Source organism: Lissotriton helveticus, chromosome 8, assembly GCF_964261635.1.
Source record: "Lissotriton helveticus chromosome 8, aLisHel1.1, whole genome shotgun sequence".
Classification (NCBI taxonomy): domain Eukaryota; kingdom Metazoa; phylum Chordata; class Amphibia; order Caudata; family Salamandridae; genus Lissotriton; species Lissotriton helveticus.
Window position 1 is genome coordinate 1592055480 of NC_136069.1, and position 25535 is coordinate 1592081014.

The 25535-nt window shown below is 46.6% G+C and overlaps 1 protein-coding gene across 2 annotated transcripts in view; it reads left to right on the forward strand.

Annotated features, from left to right (window-relative positions):
* The window catches only part of CLPB (ClpB family mitochondrial disaggregase), a 1099187-nt gene that overhangs the window by 206200 nt on the left and 867452 nt on the right, over positions 1 to 25535 (forward strand). For both annotated transcript variants that reach the window (XM_078658618.1, XM_078658616.1), the window contains exon 4: positions 7941 to 8044. In XM_078658618.1, coding sequence (XP_078514744.1) covers positions 7941 to 8044 — 104 coding nt within the window. The remainder of the gene's footprint in view (positions 1 to 7940; positions 8045 to 25535) is intronic.

Here is a 25535-nt window from a genome sequence, read left to right on the forward strand (position 1 = left end):
TTACCGAAGCACTAATTCTTCGTGAAAAACAAAACCCTCGGTTTTTGGCAATTGCAATTGTCAAATAACAACTAAGAACCAACAACTAAGAACCACAAATGCACTGGAATTATGCAAACAACAAAGCTTCAACAAGCTGTAACAACAACTAAGGACTGGGAGCGACCCACAAATACTTAACTGAGGGCTTCAATGGCGTCACCAGGAAGGCCCGTCTATCGTCTCGCTGTACGAAAGGTCTACGCCAGGCGTCGAAAACAGGTCGACAGTCAGGGCATCGGTCCGTCGCAGCCGTCAGGAGGCGGGAATCTTCGCGGGAAAAATCTTCGGACCACTTATTTCGACAACAGGATCGATGAAGCGGGGTGCACCTTTTCCTCGGAGATTTCACACGAAGTTCCTCACAATCGTCAGGCTTTGGACCGGTACCGCCGATGTCGCCCCACGTTGGGCGCCAACTGAAGGACTGGGCTATTTAAGGCCCAGCGGTGCCAGGGGACAACACCTAGAACCTTCGTGGGATACCTGTTCTGGCGCACTAAAGACAGAGACACGGGACACTTCCTTGTGCGTCAAAGATCAGGGTTTATTACTGCAGGGAGGCAAAAGTCACAAGAAGTACAACAGAGTGTAGGTTCTGAGAGTCTGCTCTCTTTGCATATGTGAGTCGCTCTCTTTTATACAGGATTTTGTCATTGCACAATATGTAAGCAAAAGGTTACAACTCATTTCCCACAATAAAGTTCAAAGGATCGCTTTCATGTATTCAGAGCACCGGAACATAATTACATTAACATCACCAGTTCCAACTGTAAAAGCACATCTTCCCACCATTAGGTACATTCCACTTGAGTTGTAAATAAACAAGAGGAAGAGACAAGAACAGCTGCGAGGAAGTCAGACAACAGGAAAGAGGGAGTGTGAGGATAATATTGGATGCGTAATTGTAGCCTAAAAGGACTTGATCCCAGCACGTGCGAGGCTGAAACAATAGACCGGCACGGCAGGATCACCTCCGGGCGGAGACAACTGCTTTAGCAGTGTCCTCCCCCTACTCATAAAAGACGCATGAAAAGGCATATGCTTCTTCCGTGAAGCTTGGGAACAAAAGGGGTCACGATGCGGACAGTTGCCTGTTCGCTGACTACGTGAGGGCAAGAAACAAAATGGGTGCCGTATCTAAAATGGAACCCGAGCGTCCATTTGAAGAAACCTGTAATTGTAAGGAACTCTTCTGAGTAGTATGGCGAAAACGCGTACACTTACACAACTCGTCATTTACGGTTCATTGATACCCCATTCGTCCATATTCGGCGGTGCCCAAAACGTCGTAACGATTTTTACGGAACCTCAGGCTCTGATAAAGTAATTGGCCTCAAACGCTGCCCAGACACAAAAAGCTAAGTAATCTCTTCCCCCAGTGGCGCGCGAGTCAAACTGAGCCGCTCCCACCGTCGGAACAGCAAAAGCGGAACTCGACGACTCGCGCCCACAAGGGGAGTGAAGCTCCGGGGAGCGGCAGCGAAAGGGCGCGCGGTCCCCTAGCGGCGGGAGGCCGCCCGCGCACAGAGCCTCACAGACAGAAACCGCGACAGGAGCAGAGAAACGCTCTCGCGGTAAAAGACCAGAGTCAAAGATTAACCCCAAAGATAAACACACACGCGCTAACAAGCGCAATACTGCACCGTGTTATAAACAAAGTCAGTCAGAATCAAGAAGGCAAAAAACACTCATCTGTATGCTGCTGGAGCAGCGAAGAAAGAGGAGGATAGAGTGCCAACAGAGGAGGATATGAGGAGCCCTGGCTTGGGATTGGACAGATCCTGATGGGACATTTTTTGTTTCCATTTTCCCTTGTGTTCATGGGAAATGTAGTTTGGATGTGAATGTTAATACTTTTAATGGCTGCTGGAGTACAATAAATGGAGAAAGTGACAGCCTAATCAGAAGCCTCCGCCCCTGACATAGAATTTCCGATACATCCTGAAACTCCCAATAGAACCGCTAATCCAACTATCTCATAATTAGTGATGTCACCAGACGAGCCTATGCTCAATCCCTGTCCCAGTACATCCATTGCTTGGTATGACATTAAATTAGTGATATGGACCACTCAATTTCTCACTGCACTTAACTTTAGCCAGGGCCAATGTTGTACATTCTTTAATAGGTGCATCAAAAAAAAGAGGAGGGGGAGTGAGAGGATATCCAAGGTTTGTCCTCCACAACAAGTATTACATTACAAAATGGGAACCCAGCTATGTTAAAGAGACTAACCCTCTGCTGGAGAAAACTGAGTTTTCTTACAAAACCCTCACCCACCAGGGTTACCCCATGGTTGCATGCTTTATCATCGGGTCCATCCCGTTCCACTATCGGGCGGGGTTTAATGCGAATTACGGACTACACTGGAGCACTTAGGTGGCTATACAATGATAAAGGAGATGGTGTTAAAAAATAGCGGTGGGGGTGTTCTGTGCTGGAGTATATCTTAAATATACCTGGCTAGTAGGTGTATCCTATTTATTCTGGCCTCTAGTCTGTATGATTTAAAAGCAGGGGAGATCGGAAAGGAGGATGTTATGTGCCTGCTTTCCTAAAAGGTTGATATTTCTCAAGCCGTACCCCTATTGGCTTTTCATCAGGACCTAGGGTAAATAACTCCCTGGTACCACTCCTGATGTATTACACTGAACGCACACTCATTGCATGCTAAAGAAAATGGTGCAAATACATTTGCCACCTATTTGGCGATTTCTGTGAAAATATAAGCAGAGTTAGACTATACAGCCCTGTGCCGTATGCATGTTTCTTCTTTTATGTTCAGCGATATCAATTTCGTTGTAATGAGCACCTCCAAGTGAAGAAAACACGTGAGATAAAATCATGTCATGAGTGGACACATCTAGTGTAGCTCAAATGGAGCATTATAATCAAACAATCTATGTATGGGCTCAAAATATAATGTCAAAAGCACTTTAGACACACACATATAATACGATTAAAAACGCATCACATACATATAAGATACTCGAATTTCGCATCGCATCATGGTTCCTCCGGGGGAGTGGGTAGCTTATAGTCACATCGAGAAGAAAATGTGTTAGGATAAAGAAATGTTTATAGTCAATACGGGGTATTTTAGTAAGGTCAGTTTGTGCTCAGAGCTAGCGAGAAATGAGGAAAAGTGAGCAGTATGGGCCACACTTACCACTCCAAGGCTCAGCCTCTGCCTTGCCACCTACTTGGTGCACCGCCGGGGTCTGCCTTCTGCCAACGCAGTGCATGCCGGCTGGTTAAGTTCTGTTTGGAGCGATTAGACGTTGCGTCTTCATGCTCAAGAAAAGACTAGATCATGGTTGAAAACCAAGATGGCGGTTAAACATGGAACCTCCCCTTGAATCAAGTGTGTTAAGGAACTATATCCCCTCTTAAAACGACAGGTTTTAAAGCATTGTGTGATGGTGGAAAACAGATGTCTGTCACGGACCGCACAAGGTGTGCTTATAGTGTATGGACTCGGGGCTTGACTTGAAGTTGTGCAATAAATACTCTCCCATGCATCCAAAGGTGATCAGGGTCTGAGAAAAAAAGCTGTATGTCGCTAAACACAGCCCTTGCATAAGTTTGCTTTAATTCATAGTCAAGGGCTAAGTCTCAGTCTCGAGGGCGGCCCTGCGACTGATCAACTTTGTAGTTTAAGTCTTCCGATAAAGTCTAAATCAAAGTCTAAATGGCAACATAAAAAACGAAACAGGACTCTACCCTATCTCGCCACTCTGTATCCAAAGAGAAGGCGTAATGGTGCCATAATGTGACTCAGTCTCCCTCTAGGTCCCTGGTCCAGGAGCTGATTCCCTAACTTACCTTGGTGTGTCCAAAGTTCTCTGGGCATTGGTGGCGCTGCAGCAGATTGAGGTCATGCTGCAGATTTTTGCCACTCTACTACCTCCCCCTGTTGCACCTTTGGGCCCTAAAGGATCTGCAAGGGCCTTCCGTAATTTTACTGCTGGTGAACCTGCCCTTGGTGCGGTCTGAACTCCCGGGACCCTATTCGGCCCCTGTACTGACTCCAGTATAGGCTTCCATTCCAGCTCCAGGACCAGACTGAGCCCTCACCCATCAACGCCGATATTGACGCCACCGGTGCCATAAATGGATCTAGTGCTGATTCCGATGTCAGACACGAACCGAATTTGGCCCAATCCCACGCTACAAAATTACAAATGTGCAACCAGTCACCATACAACCTTGCTCTGACTGAGCACCTCTAGCAGGGTGGACAGGTCAACAGAGGCTCTATTATCCTTTTGGCTCTGATTCTGAGCAAGGGACACCCCAGGCTGGCCATGATGATAGTGGCGAGGGAGATGGTTTTCTCTCCCCTCACTACAAAGATGACAACTTTTTATGGATTTAGAGGCTAGTAGGCTTGATAACTACTCTTGAGGTAAGTTTTTTAGTTTTATTTTATTTTTTTTAACTTTTTATTACCAAACAAATCAGGGCATAATGACAATACATGGCATCTGCATTGAGCACTGCAAGTCACAATCAATGTTGTCGACTTAACACACAATACTAATACAGGGTACATTCTAGTTGGTACCGTTGGCATACTGCGTAACCCCACCTCCCCATTCCCCCCTTTACTCAGACACTTCATCCATGTCTCGCATGGGTGGATCACAGAGATAGTCCCTAAACTTGTTCCATGCACCCCACACCATTTCCCATTTCCGGGGGCACCCCTGATGCTTGTAAACCACCCTCTCCGCCATCATAGCTTCGTCCATATCTTTGCACCAGTCCCCAAGCGTCGGCAATTCCCCAGACCCCCCACCTCCTAGCAACATTACGTTTGGCAAACATTATACCCAGTGTAGCCCAATCTTGTGCAGGGTGGGAAAGATCATTTGGTTCCCTTAAATTCAGGAGACAACACCTCGGCTCGGGTACAAGTGATACCCCCACAGCCTGTGACAATGTTCGCATCACCCGGGCCCAGTAAGCTGCAATTAGGGGGCACTGCCACATGGTGTGAAAAGAGGTTCCTTCCTCCCCGCAGTCACGCAAGCAAAACTGATGTGTGGCCTTTCCTATACCGTAGAAGGTCACCCTGGTATAGTGTGTACGGTGAAGTATCTTTAACTGCCCTAAACAAAGTCTGGATGATATGGCTACTTCCCGTGGGGACAGTAGTGCTGTCTGCCAATCTGCATCATCGATATCTCACAGGTCAGTGACCACTTGCGTCTAAGTGTTACCAGCTGGCCAGGCATGTTGTTGATTAGTTTACGATAAGTGAAGGAGGTAGCTTTTTTGGGCATATGTTCAGTCAGAAGTCTGTCCTCTACGGGGGTGGCCGCCGGTATGTCAGTACCAGACGATAGGGTCGAGTTTAGGGCGTGTCTAATTTTCAGGTATCGAAACCTCTCGGTGGGTGCTAGCTCATACTGAATCCAAAGCTATTCGAACTACACCATTTCCTCCCTCTTCCATATATCCCCCACCGTGGAAATACCGATCATGTCCCACGCCAGAAATCCCTTGCCGTTTTTGAGCCGCCCTAACTGCTGTGCGGACCAGAGTGGCGTCATCTGGGTGATAATACCCTTGCATTTCAGCCGTACATGCGCCACGTACCATATGTGGACCGTATGTGCCGTCGGCCCAATGAGGGACGAAGATCGACTTTTATCATACAGCGCAGACATGATACCTGCTTCACCCAACACTTGTCTGTTCCGAGGCAGGTTTTGACTGTCCACTTGGGCCACCAACAGAAGAGAGTGCATCATTTGCAGTAATGGTTCGGCGGGCAGCTGAGGTCCTAGATTTATAGCTGCCTTCGGTCGCGACCAAAACAAGCATCCTTTCAGAAATTGCTCCCCTTTAACAGGGCCCTCACCAATACCTTCACAGGCACTTGGTCAAAGCCCTATACCTGTCCACTGGTGAATAGGCGGTGACTGGCATCAAGATCTGCTCCTGGTGACCCTGATTTTCTCACTAAACATCCTACCACAGAGAGCCTTGTCGTTCAGGCTTCAACCAGTAAGTAGAATTCCAGTTCATTCCCGATGACTCCTCCAGATAGGGAGTCCAAGAGGATGGAGAATTTGGTATATGTATGTTTTCCTCTGCTAGCCTGGCAGGTCGGTCAGTAAATGTATATGTTTATTGAGTTGCTACGCACAAGCCTTCTGGAGCACATTCAGTGAGATCCTGCCGGTAAGGTCTTAGGGCCTCTTTGGTTCAGACAATCCATAATGAACAAGACTTGGCCAAATACGTGATCTGTACTTCCTAGATACTACTTGTTGTCTGGGGAGGGCGGTTGGCTTGTCTGGGGAGGGCGGTTGGCACAAGTGCTGTGCTCCGTCAACATGAGTGGATGTGTTCTAAAGGATTCTTTAAAGATGTACAAGCCTCTCTCATGGATATACCTTTTGATGGTTCATCCTTTTTGATGAAAATGCTAATTCTGCCTTGGAGCACTTTAAAGAGAGTAGAGTCACGCTCCCTGCATCTGCTGATTTGGTTGGTTGCTGTGTAAAACGAATATATTGGTACATCCTATTTACGTAATGTCATGCTATGATTTTGTGTATTTCATTGTCTGAAACCCCTATAAAATATGATGTTTTGGGGAAAAGTGCCATGCCTTGAGCTTACTTCTTTGGCAGCAGACTCCTTTAGTCTTTCTATTGGTTTATACTTTGCCTTTCTTGTGCTTTTAAACTGAGCACGCTCTACACTAGTCTGTTTATACACTTTTTATACTCCGACTTTCTTTGCTTTCCTTTGGAGGTAGCTTTTGTGTCTGTCCTCTTGCTGAACTATACTTAGTTTAGGCTGATTGTTGCTTTCGAAGTAGACCTTATGTTGATCCTCTTGTATTATTTGACTGTGACTTATTATTGAAATTTTGATTCATGATCAATTACTTTTTGCCTACTATAATCTCATTTTTAAATAAAACTTTATGGGTTTGACTTGAATTCTTGTCTTGTGATAGTTTTATTAATTTGCACTAGGACTTATGAAGACATACTACATATTGACCTTTAAAATTATACAATCAAAGTATTGACATTCCCAAACTTGAGTAAGAAGCTTCTTAGCCATGGAGTCCATATTTTGACCATAACTGTGTTTTTGTAAGTGAGATGGTAAATGACTTACATAGTCGAATGGTGCCATCTGAAGCTGTTCACAAGTATGCAGTTATTGAAATGGAATGGATTATAAAAGGTGGTCGAAATTGTTGGATGGAGTGTAGAGATGAGGACTCAACAAGTGATCCTTGGACCGAGGGATGAAAAAGAGTTAAGAACATACACACCTAGATTTTTGTTGCCCTTTGATCACTGAAGTCTGAACTGGTAAACAGAATCCCTTTGATATTATCACTAACTCTGTAGGATACAGATATAGCAAGGTTTTGGTGGAATCTGTACATGGAAGGCTGAAAACACTTGGGAAAGATGATGTGAATTTTTTAATATCCAGGTCATAAAAAAGAGATTGTCAATACTTTAAACTACAGATCATAAAAAAGTGTGCACTGTCAATAGTGACTTAAGAGTCAAAATAACGTCACAGCCAACATGTTTTGAAGAATAATGTCGTGCCTATCACCAGAGAACTAAGAAATGTACATAGAAGCACATCTAGAAATATGACAGGCACATATCTGCCTTGCCATTATTTGATTCAATATCAGTTTATAATACCAAGGATGCTGGTTAAAAAATAAACAGCTTTTAACAGATGTTAAAGAGTTCGACATGTTTGCTTGCTTGGGAATTTAAAAAAAGCTGATTATTAAAATTGTTTTTTTATGATTTGCTTTTTCAGTGTCAGAAATATTTTAATGACTAAGAAGGATTAAATCAACTCTGGTCTTTTGTCTGTTGCTCTTGTTTCAACTACAGCATAGTGAAGGCTTTGCTTGCGGCTGGAGCTGACCCAAACCTTGGAGACGATTTTAGTAACGTGTACCAGACTGCCAAAGAGAAGTCACTCAATTCTTTGGAAGGTAATATGATTGTTGACTCTGGTGTTTGTTCTGTTGATTGCTCGGTGTCTAAATCTGCTTAGTTGCATGGTAAGATTTGCCTGGTGTGATTGTTTACATGCTGTATTTGTCTTAGATTTTCGAAGTCAGTTTGTACACCTGTGTCATGCTCTGTTCACTAAGGAATACATTTGTTACATTCAAAAAACGTATCTAATGTTAGAAAGACACTGACTAAGCTCGGTCTTTCGGATTCATGGGAAACACGAGCATCCCCAAACAAGCTACAGCTGAAGCATATCTATTGGAACTGGGTTGATTCCAATGAACTAAGCAAAACAAATTTGGGGAGATTGACAGATGAATAATTCAGTCATAAACAGTGCAGAGCCCTAGAGCCGTACCTGGATATTATCCAGGTTCCACGCGATAGGCTGCTATACACCCAATTTAGGCTAGGCACACTCCCAATACATGCAACAACATCTAAATTGAGCACTCACGAACATCAAATTGAGGCTTGCCCTTGCTGTAGGGCCCGTTGGCAAGTGTGTCACACATTCTATTTGCTTGCCCGGCTTATTCCACCGCTAGGTCAAACTGGATAAAACCAATTTGTAAATCCATGGGCACACGTGACCACAAGGTCGCCCTGCGTATTCTTAAAACTGACTCAAACACGTTTTCTACCTTTGGGGTGGCCAAGTTTTTGAGTCGTGCCTGGAACATCAGGCACAAAGCTTTGAAGGACTCTCACATGTCGAGTGAAAACTGATAACGGCAGCTACTCTTTCATTCCAGATCTATCATAATATGTTGAGGAGCCCACTAATTTTGAACCCTTCGTGGAATGCACCCGTTTAAAAAAAAAAACCAGAGTGTCCAATCTCGAGATAGATACATTCCCCTTGTTTGGGAGAGTTCCTCTATAGTTTGTACTTATTTATGTCTTACATATTACTGTTTGGTGGTGTTTTAACGCCTCTCCTTCTACTGTTTTATTCATTCTTGTTTTTACAATTTTTACAAAAGGAAAAATCATTACTCGGGCCCCTTTTTCCTTACTAGTATTCTCCCTTATTACATAACCTTTTTATAAATTTAGCAACTTGAAAACTCAGTTTAATCATGTTTTAACTTGATATGAACCCCCACAGATTTGTAAATGTTTTTGTATGTTTGTTGCATATTGCTTTTATGATTCAAATTGATCGAATAAAGCATTATTTAATTGATTGATATATAGAGAAGTACGTTAAAATTAAATATGTATTTACTACTTTGCTACTGTCCTCCCAGGGTTTGGTAAAAATGCCAAATGTTGTTTAACAAATAGAAGTGAATGGGGCATGTGCTGAAGAAAATGTGTGCCTTGTTAGATTCAATAGGCTTAAAAACAGTTTTAAAAAAACCTGTCTCTGCAATCTTTACGACATTTAAAACGTTTCAGGAATGTATTACCAAGTACATTTTCCCCAAATGCATAAATCTATAAAATTTAGGGGACTGGTTCATTTATCGAAGCTGTGCCTACTTGAATATCAGGACTAGTATATATGGCTACGCAATTTGTTATGGTACCCCATTGAGGCCATTGGACCTTGAATCTCGTGTTTATTTATGGAGGTATCAGTTGCGCACACTGCAAACAAAGAACTTCTAGGGTCCCTTATTACGAGTAGTCCAGTGTAATCCTTGTTGTTTCTATGCCGCTGAAATTTCTGTTACAAGTGGTCACAGTAATTGTAGGGATAGGGAAATAACGGGGCAGAGATTTCCTAACCATCACTATTGAAATGGTAACATTGATGAAGATAATATTTCATTTGAAAGGCTTCTCTGCACCATTTAAGAGCCATCCAGTCCTTTGTTTATTCATGGCCTGTTTTGTGTGAAAGGTAAGAGGAGGGGTGGGTGCATACAAGCTCTGCAAAGCTTCAGAGAGAAGTGTTGTCTGTGCTACAAGGGCTGCTAATCCGAGTGGAAACCCGACCACAGACACTACTAGCCCGACTAAAGTCTCTTGGACTCCACTATACACATCAGAATCCATTTATTAATGGGGTGTCAAACCCCAACCCAGTCTGCTCGCAGAGTTTTGTATGCTGTAAAGAGAAGTATGGCGTAGGCTGATATGAGAATTGCGGGAGTCAGGTATGCTGATAATTATGAAGCCCAATCCCTTGTCCTTACTTTAAGTGGGGGTGAAAGACATGGAACTTGTAATTTACAAACTGCAAGCTTGAATCTCTGTGTCTATCTTGTTGTGTATCCATAATGTTATCAAAGGCAATTTGCAGGTTGTTTTTTGCCAAGAAAATGTGGACTTCAAAAATTGGTGATACTGGCAATGGTAGTGACTCTTCTCTATGGATCTTTATCTCTAGAAGATTTAATTTAATTTTACCTCCATTAGTTCTAGGCTATCCACGATTCAATCTGTAAGAAGCAGTTATTGGGTGAACTGAGTGGATTCAATTGGTTGTTATTTATATAACACTGGATGACTCCATGGGCACCGATAAGTGAAAGGAGTAGTCTTACGGAGACAATGAGGAGTATGTAGCATAAGGGTAAAAGAACCTTGGTGGTCCCCAAGCTAGCATCACATTAATTCAGAGAAGTGTGCTTTCAGCTCTACCTGTTGGTGTCTTGGAGAGATTAATCAGGTTAGCCAATTGTTTAGCAGCAAATTGAAAACTTTTAGAATGAAATGTTTGCAGTCTTTGCTCAGAACCCCTCTTGTTCACCTTCTCTAATCATTTCAGGTTTTGCCGCAATGTTGACAAAAGTCAACTTCAAACAGGAGAATGGGAGCACACTCACTTCCAGCACTCAATTAGCCTCAAAGCATCATTGTAAATGCAGTGTGTGATAATGCTTTCTTCAGTAGTAGTCTTATTGTGCCCGGTACAGGGTCCTTTTCTCCTGGTGGACCAGTCTCCTATAGCCCTCCTGCAGCTGGGCAGAACGCCAAGCTGACATAAACAGCTGGCACCTCTGACACCTCCCTCTCCAGCTTCGCCACGTTACGGTGTCTGCCTCTATTCTGGCCTGCCACGTGCGCAATTGACTGACCCTGGACCACAGTCTCATACGCCTCCCAAATTACCACCCCCAAGGACACCGACCCCTCAGTCTCCGGGAAGTATTGGCCCAACACCTCCGAAACTTGGTGACGAGAATCTCAGTCCATCAGCTCCCACGGGTCCGACTGCCGGGCCAGGATGAGTCCCAGGACCTCACAACTCCATAATGATCGGGGGAGTGATCCGAAATACCCCAAGTCAAGTAGACAGTGTTCCTGTATCTAAAACATTGTGATACAGGTACCAGAAAATAATCCAGGTTGCCAGCGATCGAGAGGCACTAGCCACATACCAGAATTACTACTCCCCCGGCTGCGTCTCCTGCCACAGACACTCCAGCCTCATTGACTCCAGGAAAGAACAAATTCCCGGGTCATCCCTCAGTGCCCCCCTCTGTCCGCACTATGCAAGTTCAAGTGAGGTGTCCCCTCCCACCCCTCCCCCTAACCAGCAACACAACCTCTGGAAAATCGGCAATCCATTTTCCCATGCTGTCCAGGCCAGGCCCTTGGAAGCCACAATCAGATGCTCTCCATTCCACGAGTCAGCCACCGCTGCTCAACATCCTGACAAAACAGTCCATGTGTTTGTTATCTGGAATAGCATGGACCTACGCACCAAAATACCGACCTCTCCCCTCAGCCAAGTAGCCTGCGTGAACCAAAGACTGAAACCTGCCCCTTCCCAAAAAATCTCTGTATGAACCCTTGATGTGTTTTTCTTGCAGTAGGATCAGCGGTCTGGGCCTGCCTTGCCAAGTACTGCTGCACCCTCCCAACCCCCCCACCCCCCACTTCAGCTGGTAACCGAGCCTATTCACATTCCAGGAGACGACTCTAAAGGAAGCACCCTCGCTATGTGTTGGGAACCCGTTCCCACTATGGGCTGCGCATGCTCTGTGCCGCTCTCCTACCCCCCTCCCCATCTTCCACCTGGTCTCCATTGTGATTACCTCCACTGCAGCCCCCTTAAACTGTATCTTCCCACACACCCCTCCACCTTCTAACGCGGGTGTAGACCTACCTGCCCCCCCAACTCCAGAGCTGCCTGTCATCCCCCCCAGCTGTATGTACTGCTTACCACCATGTTCTTCCAAGTCGGTAAGGGGCGATATGGGTAGCCCCGCTGGTTCCAAGCCCTCCAGAAGAAATCTACCCTGCCCCGCCACATCTTTTGACACCCCACCACCCCCTCCAAGAGGCCCATCAGTACTCCTCCACTTAAAACACCCTCTCAGAGGACTTTGTCTGCAGTCCGGAAGACCCTCAGAAGGTCCACTCCCTCCTTCTCCACACCAGAGGTCACTGACCCATCCTCCGACGGCCCGAGACAGGAGCCAGTGCCGCCCAACAATTTGCAGATTGTTGTAGGAGTCCATGCTGAATCTCCACAACCACCTTGTCCCGTTTCATAAGTGCCTCTGCACTACTAAGGGGTCACCCCTGTCCCATGACGCGGACGGCTCCGTGGCCTCCGAGTCTGCCACTCCAGGGATCTCCCACCAGTGCGGTCCTGCGGCAGCAGATGACCCTGCCGCTCCAACCAGTCCCACACCTCCTTTGCCTCCTTAAGGATATGTGCCGTAGAGACCACCTCTATCATGAGCCGTGAACAGCAAGGCATAGTTAAGCTGGAGGTGCCACAGACATCACTTGACCACTAAGAAAGACTCACGCTTACGCTGGACCTTAGTCCGGATAAATGCTCATTGGACTGTTCTCAATCTGGCAGCACCCATGAGCTCGGCCAGCTGGAGAATGTGATCACGATCCCTTAAGTTGAGTTAGCGAGCGTCGATGGGTCTAGGCTGCGCTCCAGGCACCAGGGGCTCGCCCTGGACCCCATGAGCCATCTCCACAGAGAATAGTGGCATCACCTTGCCTCACAGCACCTCAGCGGCCAACCACTGCTCAATACTGCTCAACAAACAGTTCTGCAGAGGGGCCAACAATGTTCTCTGGGACCCCCACCAGTTGGACATTGCTCCAACGAGAGCGCCGCTCACCATCCTCCACTACCTTTTGCAACTTTGCCAAACGTTCCTCCTGATCCACCACGTGGGGTGCAGCCGAGCCATAGTCAGTTCCACATCCGTGACCCTCTCATCCAATTTGGAGTAGTCCGCTCGCAGAAGGTCCACATCAATTACCACCGCCTCAATCTTGTGTTTCAACGCGTCTTTTGTATCACGAATATCTGCCCACCAACTCCTTCCCAGAGTTCACTTGCAAGCTCACATCTACTACCAGGTCTGCTCCGGATACAGCTGCGTTCCCAGCCGCTCAGGCTGCTGCTTAATATCTGCACACCGCCACCAGTTCTCTCCCACTAGCAGTCCGCACCGCCACCAACCTGCTCTCCAGTGGGCCGTACTCTCCGGGCCAATTGGGGAGCAAGAGGCTTAGCACCCCACAGTCATGGAGCACACCTGGTACACACTCCTGTCCCAAAGGAGACACCCAGGTTGGTCCGGGAGGCACTTCTCCAACTCCTGGCCAGCACCTTATTTTGCGCTAAACCATTTCTACCAGGTCCGCACCGGCTCCAGCTTGCACTCCCTGCCTCGGAGGCCACAACGGAGGGACTTCAGGGCCCAATCCGCACCCCCCAGGCTCCATGGAAACCCCAAGGCCACGAGGACCACCACTGCTCAGGTCGCCATCTCTGAGGGGCCCCCTCGACTGCCTCCATGCCGTCACAGGAGGCCTCAGCTCCAAAAATGGTCACCGGCCCGCACCCCCAGATACCGCTCAGGATGGGCCACACCTCACTGGGCCACAATGCGGAGACCAAAGCAAAAGGGACCCCCAGTAGAAGCCCCAGTTCACATAGACAAGTCGGGGGGAAGAAACCCTGCGATGGCCATCAGAGGCAGCCCGCGACACTCTTGGCCAGCGCTGTCTCAAGGGTACCTCCGGCAATCTCATAAAATGGCAGCCAGCGCGATCCCGGCACTGCCCAGCCTTTCTCCACTTGTGGCACCTCTGCGCTTCTTTACAGATTCCAGTCAGCCTCACTCCTCCCCCTGGGGCCCTTGCTTGTTGCAACAGCAGCGGCAGACAGACGGGGGCCCAGCACATTCCAGCTCCGCTCGCCGGCCATCTTCGTTGCAGGCCACAACCTACTACCAATCCTGCTCCGGGCACCAAAGCAGGTACTACAGGCCCCACTCAGATAACGGTGAAGCCCCCAGTGTCGTTTAAAATATAAAAATACACAGGATCTGTTGTGTAAAAATACACAGGATCTGCGCCTTTGTTGGACAACATAAACTAAGGGATTGGTATCTAGACTTAATCCTGGACACCTCCACAGGCCATGTCAGCCTATAGACCAGCTAGCTCACAGTGCCACCATAAGCCCCCGAACCTTACTAAGGAGCGATAGTTTCTGGCATCCATTGAACATGACAACCCTTGACCCTTCAGGGATCGTGGAAACAGTACAGTAGTTTTCGCTCAGTCAATTGTGCTCACTTAGTCTCAGAGAGATACGCAGAAAAAACGTTGGTGACGATTTCAATAAGCATTTATTGAACCAGCGCCATTCTAGTATAAAACATGTTTGCCTCGACAATCAATAGACAGAAGCAAATGTAAATGATTACAAGCACCAAAATCGTAAATAGAAGGTAGAATTCTACCATGGTGCTAAAACAGTGAATATATGCAGGCATATAAACATGACAGTAAGCTTAGCATACTCCTACTATGTGTACCCTACCTAAGTGTACCTAAATGTACCTAACATGTGTGTGGGTGTGAAGCCAAGAAACCCTTAGGAAAAAGCCAACCCCATTAACTAATGGGCGAGAATGAAGGACCCAGTCTTGGTCACGAGTTGGACACCCCGCTAGGGGTTTCAGACTGCTGCGTGTTGAAGCCTCAGCTTGCAGGGACCTCCTTGTCAGTGCCAGTGTAGAAGCGTCTCCTCTTCCTTCCTAGGGAAGGTATGGTTCTTTTATACCAAAAGGGTAGCCTCTGAGGTTCTACCACAATTGATAAGTTGTGAGTACGATTATCTAGATGTGCCTTAATCAATAATTATAATCATGCAAAGTAGCCCTGTCACTCTAGGATGAAGATAGCAATGACTTTTGTACAGAATATGTTAATCCAGTTATGTACGTCAAGTGCAGGGTATTTTACTAAGAATCCTCATGCATAATAAATGAGACTAGATTCAAGGAAATGAATAGACATTTATTCCGCAAATAACTGGGTAAAAGGTCAGTGCTAAAATCGTTATGCAGAGCTAGGTTGGACAAATGTAGGTAAAAGGTCACTTTGCTACTTAGGCCAGGTTGGGAAAACAACACCAGTCCGTCCCCCCCTCAACCCCCTCCCAACCACCTGGCAGTTACGGGGGGACAGGGCCAGGCCAGATGTAGCAGGATGCTTTCATCAGCAGCATAGCTGCCAAGGTTTTAGATTGCTATGTGTGACATTTTCATAATTTTAGTGTAATTATGAGTGACAGCTCAACGACTATGAGTGACACTGTCTTGCAAGCAATGAAACATATAGGGGAACATATAAATATAAGAAATGACACCCATTTGAGCATTAAGAAACTCTAAGAAGTCACTGAACTAAAGTGTGTTAACGGGGGGCGTGTGAGCAGCAGCAGTGAGCTGCTCTGCCAGTCAATGCCGTATTAATTTTTGCCAGTATGTGGCAGCAGGTCACCGGCGCCAGATGGGGTCGGGTCCGTCTCGGGCTCACATACCCACCACCCGCGGGGCGAAGAGCGCTGACGCACAGAAGAGTAATGTGGGAACCACATTCTCAAGTATAACTTGCACTCTGGTACAACTTGCATTCAGAAATTAGAATTGGAGGACAAATAGCTGCACTGATCCAGTTCTCAGTTGTGTGGCATAGTGAAGCGTGAACAAGAAACACCTTGAGGCAAAAATAACAAAACAGCACTCAAAACAAGCACGTCAGCGTTGTCATCCTGTGTGCGAATCCCAGACCACGGCTCCTCCATGCAGTGCGACCTGCTTGCACGTCGCTCCCCCAAGGGAAAGGAGGTTATCCTGGGTCAAATCCGCAGCCCCAGAGTTCCGGCGCCCTCCCCGAACTCTTAGCTCCCCCAGGTCTTCAACACTCTATGGAACCAGTGCTTGCAGTTGTTGCTCTCGATCATGAAGCTGCTGACATCGCAGGGCTAGTGACGGCATATACAGTACATAGGCAACGCTGCGCCAGCCATCTTTAAAACCCTTACAAACACATAGAGGGACAGTCAGAGCCTAGGAGGAGGGGGCACAACGTAGCCATACAAACATTGCCCAGGACTCACGCTACTAGCCCGAGACCCACGGCGATATGGGATTATCAGACTGCGCATGTGCGGCAGAGGTGGCCCTTGAACACACATTTTAGAGCTATCTGTGTGAAATGAGGGTGAGGTGCAGTGAACTCGAGTGCACTTCTCCACTGTCTGGCGCGCGCGTTCATAAAATAATTACTGTCAGAAGCAGCTGTAAGCAAAACAAGGGTTACAGATCACACTTAGCAGAGACATGGAAAGCACTGGAAAACAGATGGCGGACACATAGAGATAATAATACACCAGTACTGGTGCATGGTTAACAACGCTAGTAGCCGAGAGGGCGCAATGTCTATTATGTGTGACTTTGCATTTCAGTGCGGTGATGTGGACCACCACACTGAAATGCATTAGTCTAACGCCTGATGTGTGGTACTTGGCTGAGCTGCTGAGGGCCAGCGGAGCTAGGCTAAGTGTCCGACTCCATTGCCACATTGGCTTCACCGCCTACGATAAGGAATTATAGACCGCTTTTCCAGCTTTCATTTTCCCTTTGGTAACGTTGGGGTGCCTCAGCAGGACCTCAACCTAGTTCTCCCGGTCCTTATAGGACATGTCTTTGAATGTTTGCGTGCTTGTCCCCTCATGTCCCCAGGCCGGAAGTGACGAGCGGGACCCACTGGGGTCCGGAGCACTAGGCTGCTCCGTGTGCCATCTTGTGGCACTATGGGGCCGCTCTCTCTCTCTCTGCGTGGACTAGTCGGTCGGCCCGCACAGTTTCATCTTTTACATGCGTTTCCTCTGCTAGCTTATTTCAGAGACTGTTTAGACTGGACATTGGTAGAGACCTCAACGCTATGTACACAAATCTGCAGAATTCACGCAGTGGACAGCTTATTCTCATTATTCTAATGTCCATTTGGTAGAGTTCTTTCTGCTCGACCCACCTGACTGCTCCTGTGAATTGATTATAACCCACCCTCTTCCACTGTTGAGGTTGGAAATAGATTTTGATTGTTCCTTCCTTTTTTTGGGTTTGTTCTCTTTGTCCTTAACCCTTGTTAGGGTATAGGAACAAGCAGGCACGAGTGACATAACCAGCTTCAGCTACGCTATATGGGACTCACAGTGTCACTTCCGGTATCATCGAGTTTGCAAACATTGTGGTGCAGCACTGCGTAGCACAGGTGAAGTAGTACTGCTTAGGAATATTCTGGGTCCATTTGGCACCACCACCTGGAGATATAGTTCATATAAGGAATTTACAGGAGCGGTTAAATCTAGTCGAAAAAATCTTGCTGAAGATACATAGAAAGACCTCCAAAAATAATGGATTAAGCCTTCCACCCAACCCACCTGCAATTACCAGCACAAATTAAGCACTGCTTAGCGTGAATAATAAGAAACTATGAGGCGAGAATTACACAGGAAGCATAATTGTGAAAGGCATTGGAAAAACGCACCATATCTTTGGCTCCACTACACGTTCCTCTTGCAGAAGTACAGGTTCCAGTGCAGCCCTAACATCTTCATAGTGGGCTGAGGAATATATGACGTTACAACGCATGCAACTACAACGCATGTTTTTACATCGCAACTACCATTACATTGCATGATTTTACAACGCATGCCATTGCAATGCATTTTTAAAAACTACCATTACAACGCATTCCATTACAACGCATAATACTTTTAGGGCAACAGGAGGGTAAGTGTTGGATGGTGTAGGGGTAAAAATTACTATTCCCACTCCAGTGAGTACAACAGTAGGGCAAGTGTTGGATAGTGTAGGGGTAAAAATGACTATTCCCATGAAGCCCAAAACCCATAGCCACCCTAATACTGAAAAAAATCTCCATTACATACCTTAAAATGCGTTGTAATGGCATGCGTTGTAATGGCATGCGCTGTAGTGACATGCGCTGTAGTGACATGCATTGTAATGGCATTGTAATGGCATGCATTGTAATGGCATGCGATGTAAAGACAGTTGCGTTGTAACAGCTATGTTAGGTTGTTGTAATGACTGCGTTGTAATGGATGTTTCCCAGGCTGAGTTGTTTCTGTTTACACCTGAACCCATACAAGCTGCCTTCATGGCAGTGCTGCTGCCCTGTCGCAACTTGTTACACTTGTCAGACTGTAGGCTAATAGCGCTTGCAAATCCTTCTTGGCACTTAGTAAACAGTTATGCCCATAATCAATCCTCACCCGCGTGGGAGAGAAAAAAACAGCAAAAGATTATTTAACTATGTGGCAGGATGGAATAGCAGTATATCGCTCAACCGTATAGTTTATTCACTGATAAACATACCCACAATATGTCATCCGATGCAGTTAATTGTTGTCGGCCGCCACAGCCGTGTTGGATATACAAACTCATCTCAGTAAAACTTGCACGCTCTCGGGTGACAGGTGTTATTAAAAAGAATAAATTCACCGATGTTCAGGAAGTGATCTGCCTTATTTGCATATTTTGTATATAAACATGTATTTCCATAGGCGCCTCCATCTTGCGGCCTCGCCCGTGCCACGTTCCGCGGCGGCGCGCGCACGCACGCACGCGAGCTGCGCACAAAATATATTACAGACATTTGTATGGATGGCAGGACGGGGAGACGGAGGGCTGAGATGTTCCAGGCACCCGGTGATGGATGGCGCGCGAGGCTCCCCCTGACGCTTTATTGAGTTTCCGATGATTATCTTTCGCGGAGACATTTTTTACAGATGACGGCCAGGCTGTCACAACGGACCGCGGGAGGGGGGAAAACAACAATAATAACACTTTAATCTTTTTACTGCGCTGCTCCCTAGTATCCGAGATTCATCTTCCCTGACGCACGCCGTTCATTATCCGGCCCCTCCCTGCTCGGGAAATAAAGGGTAAAATATGGAGAAGTGTAAAGAATGGAAGAAGGGAGCCGGGGACGGGAAGGAGGCCAGGCTAGAATGTATGGGTGTTATTGCAGGGGTTTAGGTTTTATAGCAATTTATTCTGGGCCGGTGACAAAGAAGAATTTATCATCAGTCTTTTCACGCTGGGCGTTTAGTTCTTTAAACATCTTATCGGTAGTCCTTCCATTGAGCAGGTTAGGGATGTTAATAGCTCAGCAGTGTGATTGCCCCAGGAACTTGTATATGCAGCCGTGCAGAGTAGTTTACATACATGCACCAGAAAAGGTGTATTCGCGAAGTTGTCGGGCCTCGACTGACCTTCAGTCCAGTTACTCTCGAGTTACAGACACTCGTGCAGCGCCAGGGGCAGGATGGCCCTTGCTGAGCCCACTGCTAGCACGCCCACCTGCTGGGCGACCCCAGCTCTCAGCTACACGCATCACACGCAGGGAGCACGAGGCGCATCACTGCCCCTCAAGTAATGTTGGTACTCTTTAAACGGTGGTTCTGACGGATGTCTTCCCTGGAGATCTCTCATCTTGGATATCCCCACTAGTGTCCCTGGATCCAGATTTATTGAAGCAGTCTCTTTACAGGCACACGTGGGCTCAATTTGAACCAGTTGTTGCAGGCGCAACCCACCAGTACTCATTTGTAAAAACCTTCACTTATTTTTCCTCAACCGACTTCGATCCAGAGCAAGAGAGATAAAAACACAAAAGGAGTAAAGAACGAGGAAGATAAACTAAATACAGACAAAAACAATGAACAAAGGGAGAAGGAACGAAAAAGAACCTGTAAGAGTGATGAAACAGGTAGGAAGTGTCTGGTGGGCAAAGAACTAGGCGTGAGGTGCTCATTCAAGGATACCTTCGATAGCACTCGCACAGGCTTCTGAGCAAAACTTTGGGCAGTGGCACTTTTTCATCTACAAAAGAAGCACTGCTGAGAGTGGCTTGAGTATAGAGTTCTTGATGTTGTCTCTTGTGGGGTTGTTAGTGATTCTCACCGCTTGGTGTGCTTCACAGGGTAAGGACTCACTGTCCGCTCAGCTACTTTGTATTGGAATTTGTAGTTTTCACGATTAGAAACCTTGTTAACATAAGCACGGTGAAGAGGTATCTGGCAGTGTTTGTCTCGTTTCCTGTATCTACTCAAGCAGTATATCGTTTCCCAGCTTTCCTTTGTTGCCAGTTTTCTTAGTGGCTATTTACTACTTCCTTGGTCCCTCCCATGTTGGGATTAAGTTTGGCTCTGAGTTTGTGTTTTAAAAAAGATAAAATATTCGTAGACATTGAAAATGCTGTTCTTCTGGCTACTACTTCTGCCAGCGAGAAAGCAGAATACAACTGTTTTTTATATTCAGCCTTCTGTTCAGTTTCAACCAAACAAAGTAGTGTTGAGGGGTGTGACCTAAGGTTTTGACTAAGGCAGTGTCTGTATTCCATATCTCTGTGTCGCTGCTGGCTTTCTTAACGTCTCTCCACCTTTCCAAAATAGAGGAGAGGTTAAAACGATTAGACCAGAAACAAACTTTCATTACTATGCGGAGAGGCACAGGAGGTGCATGTGCAGAGGTACAAAGGGGGCTTAGTGGACCAACCTCTTTTCAGCCCATTCTTGTGAGCAAAGAAGGGGAAAGCAGTCTCACCACGCCGGTTGTCTTATGCATTAAGCACTTTCAAAAGCTGGCAAAGAAAGAGTTACCTGATGGTGTCTGGGCTCATTCGATACGGATCAGGTTTCACCTTTTTGTTAATAAGTGGAGGGCCAATTTTGTTTATCCGTCAAGCAGGCACTTAGTCATCTGTGAATAGTTTTGCTAAGCATTACTGTTTAAAATTAGATGAAAGGTCGAGGTGCAGTTTCGTAGAGTGGTTCGCCAACAATCATGCATGGTAGTCTTTATAGGATGGGAACTGTGTAGTAAGACATATCCTATAGGCGGAATAGTTTACCTACTTTATGGGAGTGGGGCATGATTCTGATTCAGAAAACACCCGACTTGTTGACTAGATCGTTTATTCCCCAGTTGGCCTTTCCAATTCAGGGCTTTGCATCATTCCTACCCGCACATTCAGCAGTCACTTTACAGTCGCTGCTTGGTTATGCTTCCTGGCACCATTTCCTCTGAGCCTTCAAGTGCACCCTCTAAGTGTGATTTGAACACGCCTTCTAGGGAGTAAGACAACTACAACCATCACTTCTTGGCACCCTCTTCTCTGAGCCCGTGGGTCCACCACCTAGTGTGATTTACACACGCCATCAAGGGGGAGTAAGAGACCTCAAACGATTACTTCTTCCTCTGGCTCCTCTGTCCTCTTGAGTCCCGATGATGAGCCTGAGATTCTCACAATGATCAAAACATTGTTGACTTCAAGCACGAACCCTATGGATTCTGTAATACATTAACAGGCCATGATATTCTTTTTCTTTTGATGCACATACTGACCATTGTTTGTCACTGTGTATATCACTTAAAGGAAAACAGCAATCACGTTTCTGTTCTAAGCACTCAATGCGTTGCAGTTTTTAATGCTTCTTTAATTTTTTTTTGGTACTTTTATTAAAATAACTTTCGGACTGACATCCCAAAGAGAACAGTTGATCACTGTGACTGTGAACTGCAGAACTGAATGTTGATCGTGCTGACGCCACACGCTGTTTGTTGTTCCAGTGAGGTTCTGTGCGGCCATTTCTGCTCACAGCTTTCCGGTGCCCAAGATTTGGTTTCAAGTCTCCGCCCGGCTCTGGCTTTTGACTTCTGGCTGGTCGGTCCCCGGCTGAGCTGAGGGGAGCAGACCGGAGCCTGGTACAGAGCTGCATAGCTTTAGTTTTCAGGGGTGCTGTGGGCTCGCCGGTCTGCTTCCGGTTTCTCTGAACTTGGAGAGAAGCATCACGCTTGGAACCTGGCAGCCAGTTACCAGCTACTCCCCTCGATCCCCACTCCTTGAGGCTGCTGGGGACAACACAGGACGTAGGGTGCTGAGTGCTGCTTTCCCACTCGGCTCGCTGCAGAACATGAATCTCCTTGCACGGTGAGGATGAGCAAGCGTGGAGGCTGTAGCCAGCCTACATGAAGAGTGAGCCCGGCGAACCTGCAGAAGCGGCCCAGCTAGGTTTGGGTGCAGCTCGCAGGCTAGGATGGTTTGCTCCCACTTGGCTCTCTCTCACTCCAGGCATTTTCCTGAAAACCTCCTATCTCGGACTCCAGAAGCTGAGGAAGAGGCTGCAGCCTCTGTCTATCAGGCAATGCCGACCCAAAAGCGGTGCCAGACACACTGAGCGAGACAAGGGGGGCGGGTGAGACACCAGGCTTCCAGCATCTTCTAGTGGAGTCTGCGCCACAGAGTGTCACTCATTACCTCATCCTTCTCCACGGCCTCAGTCGGCGTTGTGCAGTGGAGTTGTGGCCAGAGTGGACCCAGACCAGAATGGATCAAAGCAGCGTCAAAGGGCTCGGCTTCAGTGGATAAGGACAGAGCTGTGGCTCTCTCGCATTTGGAGCGGAAGCGGGCGGCATTAGGTTGGTGCGGCATGCCCGATTGGAAGGCCTGCAATCAGAATATTGTGCTCACTTACCCTTTGGTGTACCTTCTCCAACCACTTGTAAATCCACAGTCATTCCAGGTTTGCAGCACGAGCCATAGTGCAAATCTACAGCTATATAGCATTTCACTGTATGCTGCATACTGCATCATCATCTACAATCCCATATTACCAAAGCTTCCACGTACCTCAGGATGTCTCCTGATTCATCTCAGCCCATCTCAGAGAGCCGACTGACACAAAGGTAACCAAAGGTCCATCAAAAAATCTCAGCAGTTGCACAACTCCTTTTGTTCTGGTGTGGAAACTGCCGCATAGACCAGTCTATCAGCCAACACAATGGCAAAAAAGAGAGATCCCCAGGCCAGCACAATGCGAACCTCAACAGTTAGGACCACCCTGATGAGGGTACAAGGAGAAGCACCAATGCCCCAAACAGCAAGTGCAGCAGGTACTGAGAGATCCAGGCATGCCTCCACTGCTGAGGATATTACTGATGGCATGCCCACCCATACTTACACCTGCAGTAACAAGGTAAGGAGCATCGATAAGGGCAGCACATGGGAAGAAAATCCTTTTTCAAGAAGAAACCATCTCAGGTGCATACCCCTGACCTAAGCCAACAACGGGACCCTCTTGGTTTTACAGAGGACCTTGCAGCCAGGGCAAGCCTACCGAAAGACATAAAATTGCTTATAACGCTGCTTCCCAAACAAAACTGTGAACGCAACTCAGCCTTCCCCCGGCGGTGGGGAGACACTACAGTTATTGAAATCTTCTCAGACAGCTTGTCCGACAGTGTGTTGGTGAAGATTGACCTTACAACTAAAGCAGTGGGAATGGCCCAGATGGGCGCGCGCGCTATTAAAACTGTTATCAATACTGCTAGCACTTTTGCTAGCATCCCCTGTGTACAAAACTCTTGCCCTCTCAATATTGATTCTCAGCCCCACACAACAACTACTCGTCTGATAACGCCAAATACCATCACGTTGGTTACTCAGGTTCATATCTTTGGAATGCAAAAAAATGACTCTCGACTGCAGGGCACCAGTGGAGGTAATCCAAAGTCACCAGAGACGGCTATCATTGAGTGGGAACAGTGGGACCTGGCCTCATATCATACTCCCCACAGAGCCGCCCTTCATATTGAGGGCCACAATGGTATGACACCCAACGTAGATGAAGATATCCAGCAACAAAACCTCCAACAGCCAACCCCACAGGGCCAAATTTATTTATTTTATTTATTTAATGCCATTTGTAGAGCGCGTACAATTACCCTTAGGCGTCTCGGCGCTGAAATTGCATTAAAGTCTCACCCTAAACAGAAAGTGCGGAGATGTGGGTTACTGATTGAAGAGCCATGTTTTCAGTTTTTTTCTGAACTGAAGAAGAGTGGGGCTGGTTCTTATGTGATTAGGTAGGGTGTTCCAGAGTCTAGGGGCCGCGATTGAAAAGCGGCGATCGCCCCAGGAAACTGTTCGGCTGCGTAGAACCACTAGTTGGTGAAGAGAGGTGGATCTAAGCATTCTCGGGGGGTTATAAATTCACATAGTGAGCCCAAGCGAAGAGGAAAAGTCAATCCTGCTAACCATCCCAACTCATAGTAAGCAAATCAATATTCTTGCCTCAATAAATGTCACCTTAGTTGCCACAATAAATGCCCTAACCTGGCAACAAATAAATTGGAACTGCAGCTTGACCTGATACAACCCCCAAGCTACATCAATAGCCAAAATGGAGGCCAAGCTCCGCTCTTTGGAAAAGGGGGCACAAGGCACTAGTTCAGTTAAAAAAGACAAAACGCTGTGTGCTTTGTTCGCCTGCCATCTGACAGCGGAAAAACAATGCACACTGCCAGCGGTCCTAAACTTAGTGATACTGGACCTGAAATGTGCTTTTCAATCTACAGCAAAAAACAGCTCCCAATCATTTCAGCACGCACTAATAGATATCGGGAATAGGGTCTTCAGAGACAAGAGCCAACTACAAAATGGACCAAAGAGGCCATCACAGCCTTGCAACCAGGCAAGGCTACACCACAATTGGATTAACCAACAAATTATCCCGCTAGTCGAGTGGAAGATGCTAGTAAGGTAACTCTTCAAGCTTCCACAGGGTGTGAGCTGGAATTTGAGGAAAGTATTCCACCAGGTATCAGTAACAGTAAAATGTGACCCACGGAGAACCAATGGACTACAGTTCTCTCAAAGATAACAAAAAAAGAGACTAAAAAAAGCCAAAAACAAAGCGGTAAAAGATTGACACCTGTCTCAACCATTTAAATGACCAAAATACATCTGACGAAAACTCACCTAGTGTATACCCCCTGTTCAAGAAAAGAGTGTTAGAAAAGAGGAAGCAGAACTCCTGATCATACCTCAACCCCTAGTAGCTCCACCACTAGCTCATACTTAAAAAAAAAAAACTTTATTTACCATTTTAGTACAACGAAGAGATATAGTCATGAGTGGTACCTGTCATTAAAGTACAATTGTGATAGATGACATGGAGCAGCAAATTTCATAGCATTGTCCAATATAAGTAGTGACTATCGATGCAAACATACTAGCAAATCATCAAAGAAGTACAGTCCAGAGGGCCCATTCCACCACATCCAGAGCAATCTTCCGCCCCTCCACAGCAGGACCAGTACATTCCCAGCCGCATACAATCAAAAACTATAATAAAAACAAAGA